We start from the raw sequence: 16632 nt of genomic DNA, 5'->3' as shown, positions 1-16632 counted from the left end.
TGACTGCATTCTGTAGTAACGGCCCGGGTAAGAAGAAGAAAGAATGCACCCGGAGCTTCGGAACATGGGTACGTTTTAGATAGTTAGCCATGGTATTGTATTTTTTTACGTTAGCTTACATGTTGGAAAACAGAACGTCTCATGGATATGGATAATGCTTGCTAAGCGAACTCTATTGCTGGGGCTTATAGAGGCTACGGTATGTTTGTATATAACGTTAATCAGCGCCATGCTACAGCGTTGCTGCATGCTATTTCAGTTATGCCGAGGCTGCGGTATGTTTATGTAAGTTAACGTAACGTTAGCTAAACAACAGCGCCAAGCTTACAGCGTTGCTGCTTTCATATACACATATACTCAATGTGGCAGTGTGTGTCACAATCTTACTTAGCTAGTCAGTCTGCAAAAACACGACACTGTGCTAACGTGAGCTGTCTGTAGCCTAGCCAGCCAAGTTCCAACTAGCTTTCCCATGGTTTGGCATTATGCAGTACATAATCTAAAATAAAGTTTCACACATACACACACACTCCTCTCACACACAGCAAACAAAAGACCTAGAAGTCTGTCTGATCTGACTCATCCTCCTCTCCTCTCCCCCTACAGCTGTTCCAAGTCACCCTCCTGGACCAAGTTACAGCCCCATCAGCCGCGGTGCTGGGGGCAGATGCTGCTACTTATTTTCTTTCTTTGTTTACATTTAAACACTTGCACTTGTTGTATTGTATTTATGTTATTCAAATACATTTTGATTTAAGCAAGTTGCTTAACACTTTCAGTGCCAGCCATAACGTTGATTAATGTCCTTGAGTGCCAGCATCCACTTCAATGATAGCATTAAAAACACATAATCTATGTTTTAAATGATGGCTATGTGTCTAATCTGCCCGTCGCTTATCAATGACTTGTTTGCAGTCAACATTGTCGAAACGGATTGTTTATCCTTTTTATAGCATTTCGGAAAGCTATCGTTTTCTCGAAAATTTACGGAAAATAGAAAGATTCCCTCATAAACGGCATTTATTGGAATATTCTCGAATACACTAGACACGTTGTCATTTGTCGGCCTATTTATGAATTGTTTTAAAAAAAACGCTAGATTATCGATAGTATATGTGTACTTATGCACGCTATAGAAGCGAGCTGAGAAATCGATTCTCTTATTTCCTCAACAGCACACACACACACACATACACATACGGGACACGCTGTTATCCCAGCTCTGATTATCCTAAAACTGGTAACATAGACTCCTTACCTTAGATCAGATGTTCTCCAAAAAGATTATTCCAATTCCTGATCGCCATTCCAAATATCGATCGCGTTTATTGATTGATTATTGGCTGCTGTAAATATATATTCCAGACTGCTCTCCATCCCGCGATCACTTCCCTCGTCATCAGATCCCTCGCCAGCATAGTGGAGCGAGGAGGCTCCCCCTCCACAGATCCACCAGTATAATCGAATGGCCTGCAGTTACACAGGGATAGAGGACAGGGGGCGGTATTTTCACATCGGAGCTCCTAGAGGGGCTGCTGTACCAACGGGAGACTCGGTTGATGAAATATGAATTCAGATCGCTAATAAGTAAGTAAATGAGTCATAATTTTAATTTGCTATGGGATCATGTTATGTTAAGTTAACTGTTAAGGCAGAGCGACTGGACAACAGGGTGACATTCACAGGTGTGCAGACTTGAGCATGTGAGGTAAAACATGCACTGGAGCCCGGAAAAGGAGCCGCGCCCACAGGAAACAGATGGAGGGTGTGACAAAAATAATCGTTAGATTAGTCGACTACCAAAATAATAGTTAGTTGCAGCCCTACCTGTATGTCATGCATGTCCCTATGCTATAAATGTCATGATGTCATGTATGTTGTGTATGTCATAAATGTCACTATGAATTGAAAATGGGGGACCCTGATGTAAACAAGACAAACGTCTTTCTCTGGTCTGCATCCCCTTAACAATTGTGTGTATTGAGCCGTACTGTATTGTACCAATTCTGCAATCTGTTAAATGAAGTTTTCATTCATTCATCTTACCAGTGTAGCCTGAGAGCGTGAAGGAATGCAGACAGGCCCTCCATTACCAGGAGGATGGACACGGTGAGAACAGCAAACAGGCCAAACACTGGCACCAGGAACAGGATGCCCAGGCTGGTGTCCATGCGCAGCCCCACGCGCATCACCATGGCCCACAGCACCTCCGACAGCTCTGTTGGCGCAGAGGCGGCAGGACAAAAGCATGATTACAGTGTATCTGCCGGTTTCAACCAGTTCAATTTAACACTTTTTAACACCACTTAACCCTTTCACTGCCACACGACAGAAGGTTACCCCTTTACCGTGACACAACCGACGGTTGCAGTGAAAGGGTTAACCTTCTGTGAGTTGTCGCAGTGAAAGGGTTAACAGTTTTGGTAGTGCGGCAGTGAAAGGGTTAAGAGCTAAATCTAATACCAATTTCACGATCACACTAGCCAAAAAATAATAATAAAATAAAACGCATAGCGACACTGAACTGGCGGATGCAACTTGCAGCACTTTTTAAGTGCCCCACAAAAAAAACAAAGACTTGAACACAAAAACATTTCATATACTTAATATTATTTAATCTCCCGACAGCCAGACTGCCCCCACAAAAATGTAATACCTGTGCAAATTAAATTGAAATAGATTTGAATACCCTTTAAGGCCTTAAATAGAGAATTATGAATTTAATAAATTTTTAAGACTTTTTAATACCCTGGATTACACTGTTTTGGTAGCTTGTGTTTATTTATGGCTCATTAGTTTAAGTTTAAGTTTAAGTTTATTTGGATCCCCATTAGCCACAGCAGTGCTGGGGCTATTCTTCCTGGGGTCCATAACACATAAAATACAGTTACAGACGTATACACTCACAACATTTACATGTCATACAGACAATTAAAACAACAATAAAAACCCTTATACACTCATAACATTTACATGACATACAGACCATTAAAACAACAATAAAAACCCTTATACACTCACAACATTTACATGTCATACAGACAATTAAAACAACAGTAAAAACCCTAATCAAATTCATAATACAATATAAAAATACAAAATTATACAATATTTTAATAATATATCCCTATCAGACACATGCCTTTTCATCCATATATACCTATCTCTTTATCAGACACATACATTTTAATTTACGTACACACTATCTATTAGGGAATGTCAATTTCTTTGGTTGAAAATGTTGTTTTACCACGATTTTGAAACAGCATTTACTATTCTCCTGCTTAACATGTCTGGGAAGAGAGTTCCATTCCTGCATACCACGGAACATGACAGTTCGCTTCATTGCATTCGACCTCACTTTTGGAAGTGTAAAACCTCGTGCAGAAGCATGTCTGGTGGAATGGTTGTGTCTGTCAAGACTTATTGATAAATTGTTATATAAAATTGAGGGGATCTTTGTAACAAAAATATTCCTAGTGAATACAAGGAGTGAGCAGAGTAATTTATGTTTGACAAGTAACCAAGTTAAACAACTGTGCATCGCTGCAACATTAGTTCTGTACTCACAGCGAAGCGCTATACGTGCTGCTTTGTTTTGTACCATTTGTAATTTTTTCAGTTTACTCGTCGTTACATTCGACCATACTGCAGGACAATAGTCAAGATTTGACAAAACCAGAGCTTGAATGACCTGTTTGATAGAATTTAGTGGTAACAAATGAGCACATCTTTTAACAACAGAAATCCCTCTTCCCATTTTCACTACTATATTGTTTATATGGTGTGACCATGACAATTTACTGTCTAATGTTACCCCTAGGAGTTTAGTCTCCTGGACTTGATTAATTACCACATCACTTATCAAAAGTTTCAAGACTGGGTTCGTTCTTAGAGTATGGTTTGAACCGAAAATGATGCTACTTGTCTTTGATATGTTTAGAACTAGTTTGTTATTCTTTATCCATTCCATCACTGATTGCAACTCTGCCTTTAGGACCGTATTTAATTCATTGGCTGTTGAGGCTGATGTGTAAATCGTTGAATCCAGCTGCCAAGCAATGATTTGACTTGTGTTTATGGCTGAATACATACATATCCTATCATATCCAATATCATATCCAATATCATATCATATCATATCCAATATCAAACCCCAGTCTGTGGAGTAAAGAGGATTTCTGCATCTCTGCAACAGTTCTGACCATTAACAAATGACATTACAGACCCATATTACATTCACACTCTCAATACAACAGTTAATGTTGCAACAAGTTGACATATACAGCAGCGTATCATGACTCACGGGCATGTGCCAGGCTCAGTGCCCAGAGCCTCAGGTAGGAGGCTGTGTTGGAGATGCAGCCTAAGCAGTATTCAATAGTGTGGATGGACTGGTGCAGGAACTCGTCTCCAAAGTCAAACTACAACCACAAAACAATGCTAATTACTCACAAACGCATTAGTATCTGTATAGCAGTAATACACGGGAGAGCAGTGTTTACCGTGATTATGGGCACGGCGATTAAATAATTATCTAGATTAGATTTGAATGTATTGTCATTATACAGCACAAGCACAGTACGACGAAAATAAGTTTGGCATCCAACCAGAGTGCAAATGTAACAGTAACGTGCAATAGTAATATACAATGTACAGGTAATTAAACTGGGTATAAAATATATAAATTAGTACTACTGGGTGGAGTGCTAATCAGATGTATGTACAGAGTTGTAATACCAATCTGTACAGTGATGCAGGTATAAAGACAGTATGGTCATAATCATACTGACCAGCAGCGTAACCGGTAAGAGATATGTACAGATATATATATATAGTATCTACAGATATGTAAAAGTATTATATGCAGGTATGTACACAGGTGGATATATATATATATATATATATAGTAAGAATAAATATAATTATATACTGTATGGTATATACAGCATTATTGTACATGCTATCATAGTTATATGCAGGTGTATAAGTAGGTATATAGGAGAAGTATATGCAGGTATATTCAGACCGATACAGATATGTATATATGCGGTAAATATATAATGTATATATGCGGTAGGGTGCAAATTGTAAGCACGTTCCTTACTCGATCATTGATGATGTTAACAATCAATTAATCGATTCATTGTAACAAAAAAATACCAAATTGACCAAACAATAACAAATGTATTATTTCCTCAATCAAAAGGTTTGTTTTTCGGCAGCAGCCTCGTGTCATTGCTGTAATGTAAGAGCCGTTGCTGGAGAGCTGTGTTGCTGTAACGTAAGGGGCTGGCTGGAGAGCTGTGTTGCTGTAATGTAAGAGGCTGGCTGGAGAGCTGTGTTGCTGTAATGTAAGAGGCTGGCTGGAGAGCTGTGTTGCTGTAATGTAAGAGGCTGGCTGGAGAGCTGTGTTGCTGTAATGTAAGAGGCTGGCTGGAGAGCTGTGTTGCTGTAATGTAAGAGGCTGGCTGGAGAGCTGTGTTGCTGTAATGTAAGAGGCTGGCTGGAGAGCTGTGTTGCTGTAATGTAAGAGGCTGGCTGGAGAGCTGTGTTGCTGTAATGTAAGAGGCTGGCTGGAGAGCTGTGTTGCTGTAATGTAAGAGCCGTGGCTGGAGAGCTGTGTTGCTGTAATGTAAGAGGCTGGCTGGAGAGCTGTGTTGCTGTAATGTAAGAGCCGTGGCTGGAGAGCTGTGTTGCTGTAATGTAAGGGGCTGGCTGGAGAGCTGTGTTGCTGTAATGTAAGGGGCTGGCTGGAGAGCTGTGTTGCTGTAATGTAAGAGGCTGGCTGGAGAGCTGTGTTGCTGTAATGTAAGGGGCTGGCTGGAGAGCTGTGTTGCTGTACGCACCTCTTCTGTCTGGTGCTCCCTGCTGGTGGAGAGCTCACTGAGGCCGCTGCCCTCCTCCATGTCGTGAGTTCTCATGAGGGACAGCTCTTCCTCGCTGCTGCGGCGCACACGCTCATACTGAAGGGGACGACACCAACACATAATGGATGCGTCACAATCAGAGCGGAGATTAGAGATATATACACCCACCTGCCGTACATCTTCAGTAAACAGCACCGGGCTTTTATTTGCTTCAATCACTGAACACAACCGGCTTATATTTGGGACAGGAGTCTATTATGGGACCGTCCTTTAATTCCTTTCGCCCCAAAAGCTGCTCAGCAAAGATGGGAAACACTATAATTTTTTTTAAAGTTAAACCAAAAATGTGACTATAAAATTAGATATGCATTACAAATGATTCATTTGATTCATTCTTTTTTTGCGTAAATTTATGGTGGAAATGTCTTTATTCATGTAAAGGAAAAGACAACATTCTGACACAAAAATAATGGAATATAATGCACTAAGGCTTTTTTTACCTCTTTTGGGGAGGGGGTTGTCTTTCATATTGGCTATATTTTTGGAGGGGGACAAATTGACCTCTTCTCAATATTGAGGGGGATATGTCCCCTGGCTGCAACCCCCCCCTAAATCTACACCTGTGTTTGTTGTGCGAGTGCACAGTAGATGGGTTTGTTTTGTATTGTGTGCAGTGCATGTTGAGAGGAGAGCAGAGGAGAGAAGAGAGAGGGAGAGAGAGACAGAGAGAGAGAGAGACAAGAACAATGAATTTAGATGTGGCTTGAATGGCTTCTAATTGAAACTGGTGTTTATTTGTCTATACATGTAGCCACACCTGTCCAGTAAAAGGGACTCCACGTTTAATTGGGACTTGGCTTTTAAATTAAGTTTTATGGTATGCACACATGCAGGTTCATACACACACACACACATATTCATGCGCACTCGAACACACACATTTTGACACACACAAGCAGCCTCACCCTGTACATTGCTAGGCGGCTGCCTCCATTGTGTAGCCAGTAAAGGTAGACAGGTTTCCCCATCAGTAAGACCGGCACAGAGAGCAGAGCAATGACCAACAGGAACACCTGAATACCACCCTGGCAGAAGAAAACACACAACAAGTTTACATTGTTAGTCTGTGTCAAGATTTTGCATAAGTTATGCTTTACACCCAAATGAGGTTTAAATGCTTGGTTAGCAATGCTAGAATATGAGCCTAATATCTTAACACTTTGAGCACCAGGGGTCGCTATGGGCATTGGGCCGTTGTGTGCCAGCGCTCTGTTCAATGGGAATAAGTTCCGGTGTTTGCAGTGCTAAACCTATATTAAATATTATAGCTATGGATCTAATAACAACGTCGATTGTCAGTGAGTTTCTTCCGGTCAACATGCAAAAAAACAGAATTTTTTCATCCATACATTTCCGTTTTATACAGTGGTGAATATGAGTATAGTTTTAGAGTGATCCTGTGTAATCCCAGGAAACTCCGGCAAACAGCGTTTCAGTGCATTTCATTATAAATTGTGCCATTTCTCGCCCGATTATTGAATCAATCTGAAATCAACGCTAGATTATCGGTATTATGTTTCATCATGCATGCACGAAAGGGTGGGGGGGGGGTTCTATGCTTCAAGCGCCACCAACGGCATACATTACACAGTACATTACAGACACACGCTGCGTTTGCGGGGAAAAAATCATCAGATCAATGCAAGATTGATAACATATAGTCCTTACCTCGTGTATGATGTACTGCAAAAAGAATAATCCAATTATCTGATCGCCATTCCAAATATTGATCGCGGTCGTGTGTCCAACGTTATCCACCAAAACACATGAATCCACGGTGCTCGAGTCTCCCCAATCCATGTTATAAACGTTACTCATGCCCGAGAAGGAAAACCTGGACCGGACTTCTTAGTTCGATGCACAGCCCAAGCCAGCGGGATTCCAATGATGTGCAATACCGGCAGCAAGGCGTTAGGCGGCGGTATTGGCCGTTTGCGATCTCAGAGCCATTCCCAATGATAACATCAGGCTGGATGGATGAATTATGAATGGATATAGCGAATAAAAGAAATAACGATTAAAACCCGACTTTTCTTGGGTTTGGCGCCCAGCGCATGGCGAGTTAACCCGACTTATCTCGGGTGTGGCGCTGAATTAGTTAAAGGTGTGTCTTGCTTCCACTACTCCAAGCATAGATTGCACAAGATCTACCCCTCTGTTTCACCTCTGTGTGACAGGTGCCAGGTATCAGAGGGTACACTTTCTCATGCCTTCTGGTTTTGCCCTTCACTAACAGGATTCTGGGCCAAAATATTTGACTGGTACTCTAAGGCCTACAAGATAACTCTACAGCCGGGGGCAGAGCTCGCCATATTCGGCTGCTCTGAGTCCTCTCTGAGCTTTCCTACAGCTGTACAACAATCTTTGACACTGGGGACAACGGTTGCTAAAAAACAAATACTGATTGAGTGGAAGTCCTCCTCAGCACCTTCTTTCCAACTGTGGATGGCGGACATGATGACCTCCGTCATACGGATGGAGAGACTAAGGTTCCTGAGAACCGATTCACTTAAAAGGTTTTCAAAAATCTGGGACCCGTTCTCAATACAGTAACAGTAATAATTAATGATAAATCACAGGACAACAGAATTAATAATAACAATAATGACAATCCAGTAATTAAATCAGAATGAATGTAGATTAAAAGACATAAAAATTATAAATACAATACATGGGCTCTTGCTCGCTCTTCCTCGCTCTTTCCTTCCCCTCCCCCCCCCCCCCACCCCCCCTCAGGACCCCCACTTGGACTATACATCCACTATTTCATTTAACAGAAAATTACAAATTGATATGCTTCCCTTTATCTTCTCCACCACAGCTACCCAGACTGCTATGCTGGCTTCATTAACACCTCAAATTCGTGCAGTGGATATCTCTAGATAAATCACATCGAGATAGGTAAGAACCCATACCTTCCGGCACATTTTATCAGGTTGAATCCAGCGTGACGGTATCAACTTTTTGGCAGCCGTAAGACCGGCCAAAATTTGTCTCTTTACATGTACAGAGGTCGATAACTGAGAAACATCATTCAACAACAATACAGAAGGCAGTGTAGGTATGGTCAGAGATAAAAATTCTGATAATTGAGTGGTTACTTTTTCCCAGAAAATCTTAACAGGAGGGCATTCCCAATACATATGCATATATGTACCATTAGCACAGTTTGAACACAAGGAGCATCGAGAGTCTTGTCTGAGACCCATTAGGTGCAAACGTCTAGGAGTCAGGTAAGTTCTATGAACAAAATTAAGATGAATCTGTTGGTGATCTGGGTTGCGTGATGATAGCCGAACGTTTTCCCAGACTGCATCCCAATCAAAATCTACTTCCAGGTCTGGGATATCCTTCCTCCAAACCGAGTCTAGGGGAAGGACCTCATATGAGGACGTAAGTAAGTGGCAATAAAAGTCAGAGACGAAGCCTCTCGACGTCTCCTTGTCATAAAATAATTTGTGAAATCTGTGGTGCTCCAGTGGAATATTTAATGGGACACAGTGAGCCCTCAAAGTTGCTCTTATTTATAAATAGAAAAGATGAGTGGAACTGGTGAGGTTAAATTTGTTGAATATATCTTGATAACTGCGGAAACCATGGTCATCGAAGATATCCCCCAATGTGTGTATGCCTTTCTTTTCCCATCTAGGATATCTGATAGGTTGTTGTCCAATAAGGAGTAAATTGTTATTAAATAGGGGAGAATGCCTGTGCCATTTATGGTGGTTAGTAAACTTTTTCTGTGTGTCACGCCATATCCGGATCACATGTGTAATAAGAGGGCCAAATCTCAAGTTGCATTGCTTAATTGATAAGTTGGTGTAAACTATATCCTGCAGTCTATGTGGTGCCACTATGTTCTCCTCTAATGGTCTCCAGGATACCGATGCTTGATAATCAAACCAGGTGATCAGTGGTCTTAAAGAGAACGCTTTAAAGTAATAGTTGAAGTCTGGAAAGGCTAAACCCCTGTCGGCTTTATTTCTCTGTGCAGTGGATCTTTTTATTCGTGGACGTTTGTTGTTCCAAATAAATGTATATGCAGCGGAGTGTAGTTTTTGCTAGTAACCAACGGGGGGGGGGGGGGGGTAACGGCAACATCGAGCTGAAGAAGTTAATTCTGGGTAAAACATTCATCTTAACTATTGACGCTCGGGCCTGTAATGAGTTTTTTTATTTTGACCACCTGCCGAAGTCATTTGTGATCCTATCTAGCAGTCCGGAATAATTATACTTCACCGTTTGGCTTATAGTGGGGAATATTTCAACTCCAAGACATCTAAAGTGTTCTACCATGGGTATATTTGCTGGGAGGGTGGTAGCCTTCGCAGTCACATTAAGTGGAAGGAAGGCCGATTTTGGCCAGTTTATCTTAAATCCCGATAGATTGCCAAAATCATCTATTACTTTGAGAAGATGAGGTAGGGAGGTGGTAGGGTTTTGCATGAACAATATTACATCGTCTGCATATAAGCTAATGTGATGCTGTGTGCCCTTAATTGAGATTGGCGCTATGGACTGGGATTGTCTTATGTACTGTGCTAAAGGTTCTAGGGATAGAGCAAATAGTCCGGGACTAAGAGGACAACCCTGTCTGGACGAGCGCGACACAGGGAAGTGTGGGGAGCAGAATTTACCTGTTAAAATCATGGCCGATGGATCTGTATATAGTACTTTGATCATATTAATGAACCCATCTCCTAACCCCATCCTTCTAAGTACTGCCCATAAATAAGACCATTCCAACCTGTCAAAGGCCTTCATCGCATCTAAGGATAATACAGCTGTAGGAGGCGCGGCATCCTTGCTGGAATCTATCACATGCAGTAACAGTCTAATATTATCCGTGATCAGGCGGCCTCTTATGAAGCCTGTCTGATCAGGGTGAACTAAATATGTCTATAACTACCGCATTCGGTGGAGTCTTTATCTTTCTTAAGTAGGACAACATCCCTGGAGAAGTTCCCCTCTTTGACTGAGTGTAGAATCATATCAAGTAATAGGGGTCCAATTACTTCCCAACATGAGGTACAGTTCGGGTGGAATGCAATCCCAGCCAGGGGCCTTACCACTTTGCAAGTCAGAAATAGCCTCCCTAAGTTCCTCTAGTGCAGACCTGGGAATTGTACGGCCCGCGGGCCGCGGGATGATTCTGACCGGCCCGCGAAAGATTACATGATAATTAAAAAAAATAAAAATATATTCTTTTTAGTGTTTTTTTTTTTTTTTTTAATTCTTTTTTCTTTTCATGTCAACGTTCACACGCACAATATACGTGTAGGAGACATGCTCAGAAGATGTTGGTTCTCTTTGGATCCACCTACATATGTGAACAGACACTCAGTCATGACGTTTACCAAGTCCAGGTACAGATCCTCTCTCACTGATGAACATCTGGCAGCTGTGCTTCGCATCTCCACCTCAGACATGCAACCTGACTTTGATGGACTTGTTAAAGCTCAACAGAGACTGGATTTCTCACACTGAATGAAAAAAAAAAGAACTGAAGAACACTAAAATGTGGAAATATAACAAGTGAAATGGGACACTTGATATTTTTTCTTCTTTTTTTGCACAGTTCTGAAAACATTAAATGTTTAATATAGGCATGTAAAGTAAAAAAGGCTACAAAACTGGGACACTTTTCTTTACACAGTTCAGTGACATGTCTTGTTTATTTTTGCTATAAGATGATGTGATGTCTTTAGAAAGCTAAGAAAATCCTTGTTTCAATAGTATATGAAACTCAAAATGCCCTTTGTTATTAATGTTTCACATTTTGTTTATCATTTTGGAAATAAATTCTACTTGAATAAATGATATTTTTGAAAGCTAACCTCACCTTTTAATTGCCAAATAATAACATACACTCTTACCAGGGGTCAAAACAATGCCATTTACGGCTTCTTTTTATATAGAAATAAAATGTATATTATGCATAATTGAGTTTGGAATTTTGGCCCGGCCCCCCAACATATTTTCAGTTGCTCATTCGGCCCCCTGGGAAAAATAATTGCCCACCCCTGCTCTAGTGTAATAGGTGCATCTAACCATTTAGCGTCTTCCTTTGAAAGTTGAGGTAAGTAAATTTTTTAAACTTTACACAATTCCTGTGAGTCTATGGAACACATCTGTAAAGTTTTTTTCAAAAAAATACATTGTTTTGTATTTCTAATCAAGTACTCTAAAGCAGCATTTTTCCACTTAAAGATTTCAAGCTGTTTTGGGCTGTGCTCCACCCATAAGCGCTTTGAGTGACAGTCACCCACACAGCGTGATACATGTATACGAGAGAGAGAGCGAGAGAACGAGCGAGCGAGAGAGGGAGAGGGAGAGAGGATACATCGCTCCATGTGCGCGTGCATGTCTGTGTGAGCGGCTCGACTGCGATTGTGTGTAAAATGCTGCAGGTGGACTGTGGAGAGAGGATATATCGCTCTGTGCGCGCGTGTGCGTGTCTGTGAGTGGCTCGGCAGAGATTATGTGTAAAATGCTGCAGGTGGACCGTGGAGAGAGAGAGGGAGGGAGAAGGAGAGTCAGGGACTCCTGTTATTTTTCTACAACGGAGTTCGGCGATTTGCGAATCTGATTGGCCAGTGTAATTTCTGGTCATGTGACGCGTACGCCCAATCGTGGGACCGCAAGTTTCTACACTGGTTAGGCTTAGGCGCTCGTTCGAAGTCGGTTAAGGTTAGAGTTTGTCTTAGAGCATGGCGATAGAACGCCTGCCCTGATTCCGACGGTTAAGCTTAGGCACTCTTTCGAAGTTGGTTAGGGTTAGGGTTAGACGATAGAACGCCAGGTGCTTTGCAGGCTGTTCGACGCGGAAATGGGCAAAGACACAGCTCGTCACGCTATTGGGCGCACATGTCACATGACCAGAAACGTCAGTGGCCAATCAGATTCGCAAATCGCCGAACTCCGTTGTAGAAAAATAGGACGCGTCAGGGACAGGGAGACCGCTTCCGCATTATTCCCACTGCTCTGTTGTTGAGCGAATTGTTGATTCTCTGTCGGCACCCGCGTACGTCAACCCATTTGAGGAAGTGTCAGTATTTCCACTCGCTCTGTTGTTGAGTGCACTACAACCATAGAGGGGGCGTTAGTTATGCAGATCAGCTCCTTGCTACGTAGGATAGCGAGTCAAATCAGAATGGCTTAGTTAACTGGGGGAGGATATTGTCTCAACTGAATTGGAGCAATCCGCCAAAATGAGAATTAGAGACACAGACCCCATTGATACAAACCCCCATTGCTAGAAAACAATGCTAAACACTGGAAAAGGCCATTTATAAGACAGGGGACCTTTAACACTATCAGTGCCACTGGTTAACATGGTAAAACATGGTTGAATGCCAGCACCCACTCCAATGATAGCGTTGTGAACGCATAATCTATGTCTTAAATTATGGCTATGTGTCTAATCTGCCCATTGCTTATCAATGACTTGTTTGCAGTCAACATTGTCGAAATGGATTGTTTTTTTTTTTTTTTTTTAAATCGGTTCATTTCCGTTTTATAGCATTTTGAAAAGCCCTCGTTTTCTTGAAAGTTTCAGGAAAATATAAAGATTCCGTGATAAACGGCATTTACTGGAATACACAAAAAACGTTTTCGGCCTATTTATGAATCGTTTTCAAATAAACGCTAGATTATCGATAGTATATGTGTACTTATGCATGCTAGAGAAGCGGGCTGAAAAATCTATTCTCTCATTTCCTGATCAGCGCACGCACACACACACACACACATATGGGACACACTGATAAATACAGGTGAAAACAGATCCGATTACCCCAAGACTGGTAAAATAGATTCCTTACCTCAGATCAGATGTTCTCCAAAAAGATTATTCCAATTCCTGATCGCAATTCCAAATATCTATCGAGTTTATTGATTCAGCGCTGGGTACTGTAAATATGTATTCCACGCCGTTTTCCGGCTCTGCAATCACTTTGATCTCTTCAGATGTCTTGCCGGAAAAGTAAAATGAGGAAACTGGACCCAAATCAAATCGTAAAATATAACTTGCGTGTTACTTCTAATGTTATTTTATATAATACTGTAGTACAGCTCAGAATGAATAAGTCTGTCCTCAAGCTGAATGCCAGAGAGAGAAGACTCTAACGATGATGTCATCAAGAGCAATTCCAGAGCTACTCCATAGACGATGAATATTGAACTCCTAGGACACTATGACAGTAACCATAGTGATGTTACAGCGCAAACAGACCAGTCGCGCACTCGCGGGTTCCGTGCGAGATTGTGCGCGTGGCCTAGCACACAGAGTCCGACTTCAGAGCGGGCGAAAGTGCACAGAGGAAGGCACATTTACATTGGAACAGCTGTAAATGCCTAGTCTATATGCGAAGTCAGTCCCTGTTTGAAGATTATTAAAAGATTTCCAGTTCCAGTGTTCTATTGTCCATTTTGCATGTATAACCAGTTATTATATAATTAATTAGAATGTTAGAATTCATTTTAGAATGATGATCAGTGTGACTGTGCTCCTGAAAAAGTATAGTAATATGGTTTATTTGTATTGGGAAAGATACAGACACATTAGCTGGTTGAACAACATCTATATGTGTGGTAATAATGCAGATATTGAGTGTACCGGTATTTCTGTGAAAATGCGCGTGGCGCACGCCTCTGAATCCAACCAAAGCGAAAACGATGGCTTCCACCCACGAGTCGCCCGCCCGCCTGCGCGCATGACTGGTGTGTCAGGGCTGTTACTGGGATATCTTTGGATTCATAGTAGTAAGCCCTACATTTATATAAAACTCATTTGGATATAAAAGCTTGAACAACATTTCCACTAATTCAGTGTCAACAAAGCAACTCCAAAAGGCATCACCTGATGATATCAGATTTTAGTCGATGCTCCGACTTCCAGCTTAGGGAGATAGTTGTCTATGTTTATTCTGTTTATATTTTATTCAAATTAGTGTATATACTGACCGCATATATTTTATTTTATAATTATATCACATTCTATTTAAAAGAAAATTATATTCCATGTTATTTTATTCTACCGTAATTGTATGTCCGTTAATGTCACCAATAACGTCCAAATCAAATTCCTTGTATGTGTAAACTACTTGGCAATAAAGACCATTCTGATTCTGATGTTTATAGATATTGATTCAATTAATAATTTGAATACCACAATGTAAAATTCCATTTTAGTGTGGATTAGTGTAGTGCGACTGGTGCATAATTGCATCTCCTCCTTCTTCTTCTTACCTGTCCCGGAAAAAGGGGCGTGATGTCGTCGCCCTGCATGAGGAACATGTTTATGAAGTGGATCAGGATGCTGGGGGGCGGTTTGACGTCATTCGCAGAGAAGACCAGCCACTTGTAGACGATCATGAACATCAGGTATCCAAACAGACACAGCAGGAAGAGGAGCTCAGGAAGAAACACCAAGTACAAGTTGTACTTCTTCCTAAAGTGCCTGCAATGTTACATGATTAAAATGATTAACCCTTTCAGACTGTTCAGAACGTAACATTCTGTGTTTACGACGGACCAAAGCTATATTTGATTTGCTTTCACCCACTACTGCTAGCTGACTGTGCCGTGTCGAGCAGCGCCTAACTGTGCCGATCCTAGGCACTGCTCTGGGGTAGGTACTATCGTGCTATCGCCGTTGATTGTGGTCAATGGGAATCATCACAATAAAAACGTTGTCCCGTGTTCATGGTGAGTTCTGAGTCGACCTAGTATTACAGTTGAAATACCTATGCATTAAAAATCTATTGTACCGTCTGAAAAGTTCCATGTTTGTAGGTTAAGTATTTAAAGTTTGCTATTGGCCTTTTTCTTCTTCTTTTTTTTTACCACCGCATGATCTTGTTATCAACCAGGAAATGTTTTCTAAGATAGAATTTTGAGGGGGAAAAAACAACCCAAAACCACACAAGACAAAAACTATAAAATTCAACTACATCAATTCATTTCCATGTTTAAAGATTTGTTTGTGTTCATGCAAACACATTTACTTACAAGTGGTTGAAGATGCCGAGGATGACGCCGAAGCTCATGTGTATAATTCCCAGGATGACCGACATCTTCATTTTGTAGGAGTTGAGAAACGTGAGGCGGTTGTACGCCAGGTTCCAGACCTGCTCCACGGAAGAGACAAGACTAACTGTTAACCATGAACACATGAGACTTCACATTCATCTGCAGGTTTCAACAAGTTACATTTAAGGCTTTTTAAGACCTTTTTAATACCACTTAGAGCTAGATTGTATACCTCTACAAATTATATTTAAGACTTTTTAATACCGGTTATTCAATTTAGCTCCCAAGTGGTATTAAAAAAGGTCTTAAAAAGTATTAAACTTGAACTCAGGTTGTTGTAAGTAGAACAGGATATCTATGGGGTATAATAAATGTAATAATTCCCAATTTAATACATTTTAACAAGGGGAACTCCACTTTTTTTGGAAATTAGCTTATTTAACATCTTCCCTGGAGTTAGACAAGAAGATGCATACCTTTTTTGTCTCTGTGCGTGCATTTTAGCTTTGGGAATAGACGCTCCGTTAGCATAGCTTAGCTTCATCACTGGAAGTGAGGCAGGACAGTAGCCTTACAGTGCCTTACAGTGTATTGCAAGGTCTGACATTGACCAAACTTGATATGCATGACCTTGGTGGGCTCTAGGTCAACTCCTGAAAAGGGGGTCAAT

At 41.2% G+C, this 16632-nt stretch overlaps 1 protein-coding gene across 1 annotated transcript in view; it reads right to left on the bottom strand.

Moving 5' to 3' along the window:
• LOC311235189 (V-type proton ATPase 116 kDa subunit a 2-like) overlaps positions 1 to 16632 on the bottom strand; it is a 42685-nt gene that overhangs the window by 3408 nt on the left and 22645 nt on the right. The window contains exons 14-19 of the mRNA XM_084322561.1: positions 15942 to 16060; positions 15180 to 15390; positions 6836 to 6955; positions 5850 to 5966; positions 4307 to 4424; positions 2047 to 2218 (exon numbers count right to left, since the gene is read on the bottom strand). Of these exons, the coding sequence (XP_084178687.1) occupies positions 2047 to 2218; positions 4307 to 4424; positions 5850 to 5966; positions 6836 to 6955; positions 15180 to 15390; positions 15942 to 16060 (857 nt within the window). The remainder of the gene's footprint in view (positions 1 to 2046; positions 2219 to 4306; positions 4425 to 5849; positions 5967 to 6835; positions 6956 to 15179; positions 15391 to 15941; positions 16061 to 16632) is intronic.

The sequence above is a fragment of the Notolepis coatsorum genome (genome assembly GCF_963971535.1).
Source record: "Notolepis coatsorum genome assembly, chromosome: 10".
Classification (NCBI taxonomy): domain Eukaryota; kingdom Metazoa; phylum Chordata; class Actinopteri; order Aulopiformes; family Paralepididae; genus Notolepis; species Notolepis coatsorum.
This window is presented reverse-complemented; position numbering and strand designations above follow the sequence as displayed.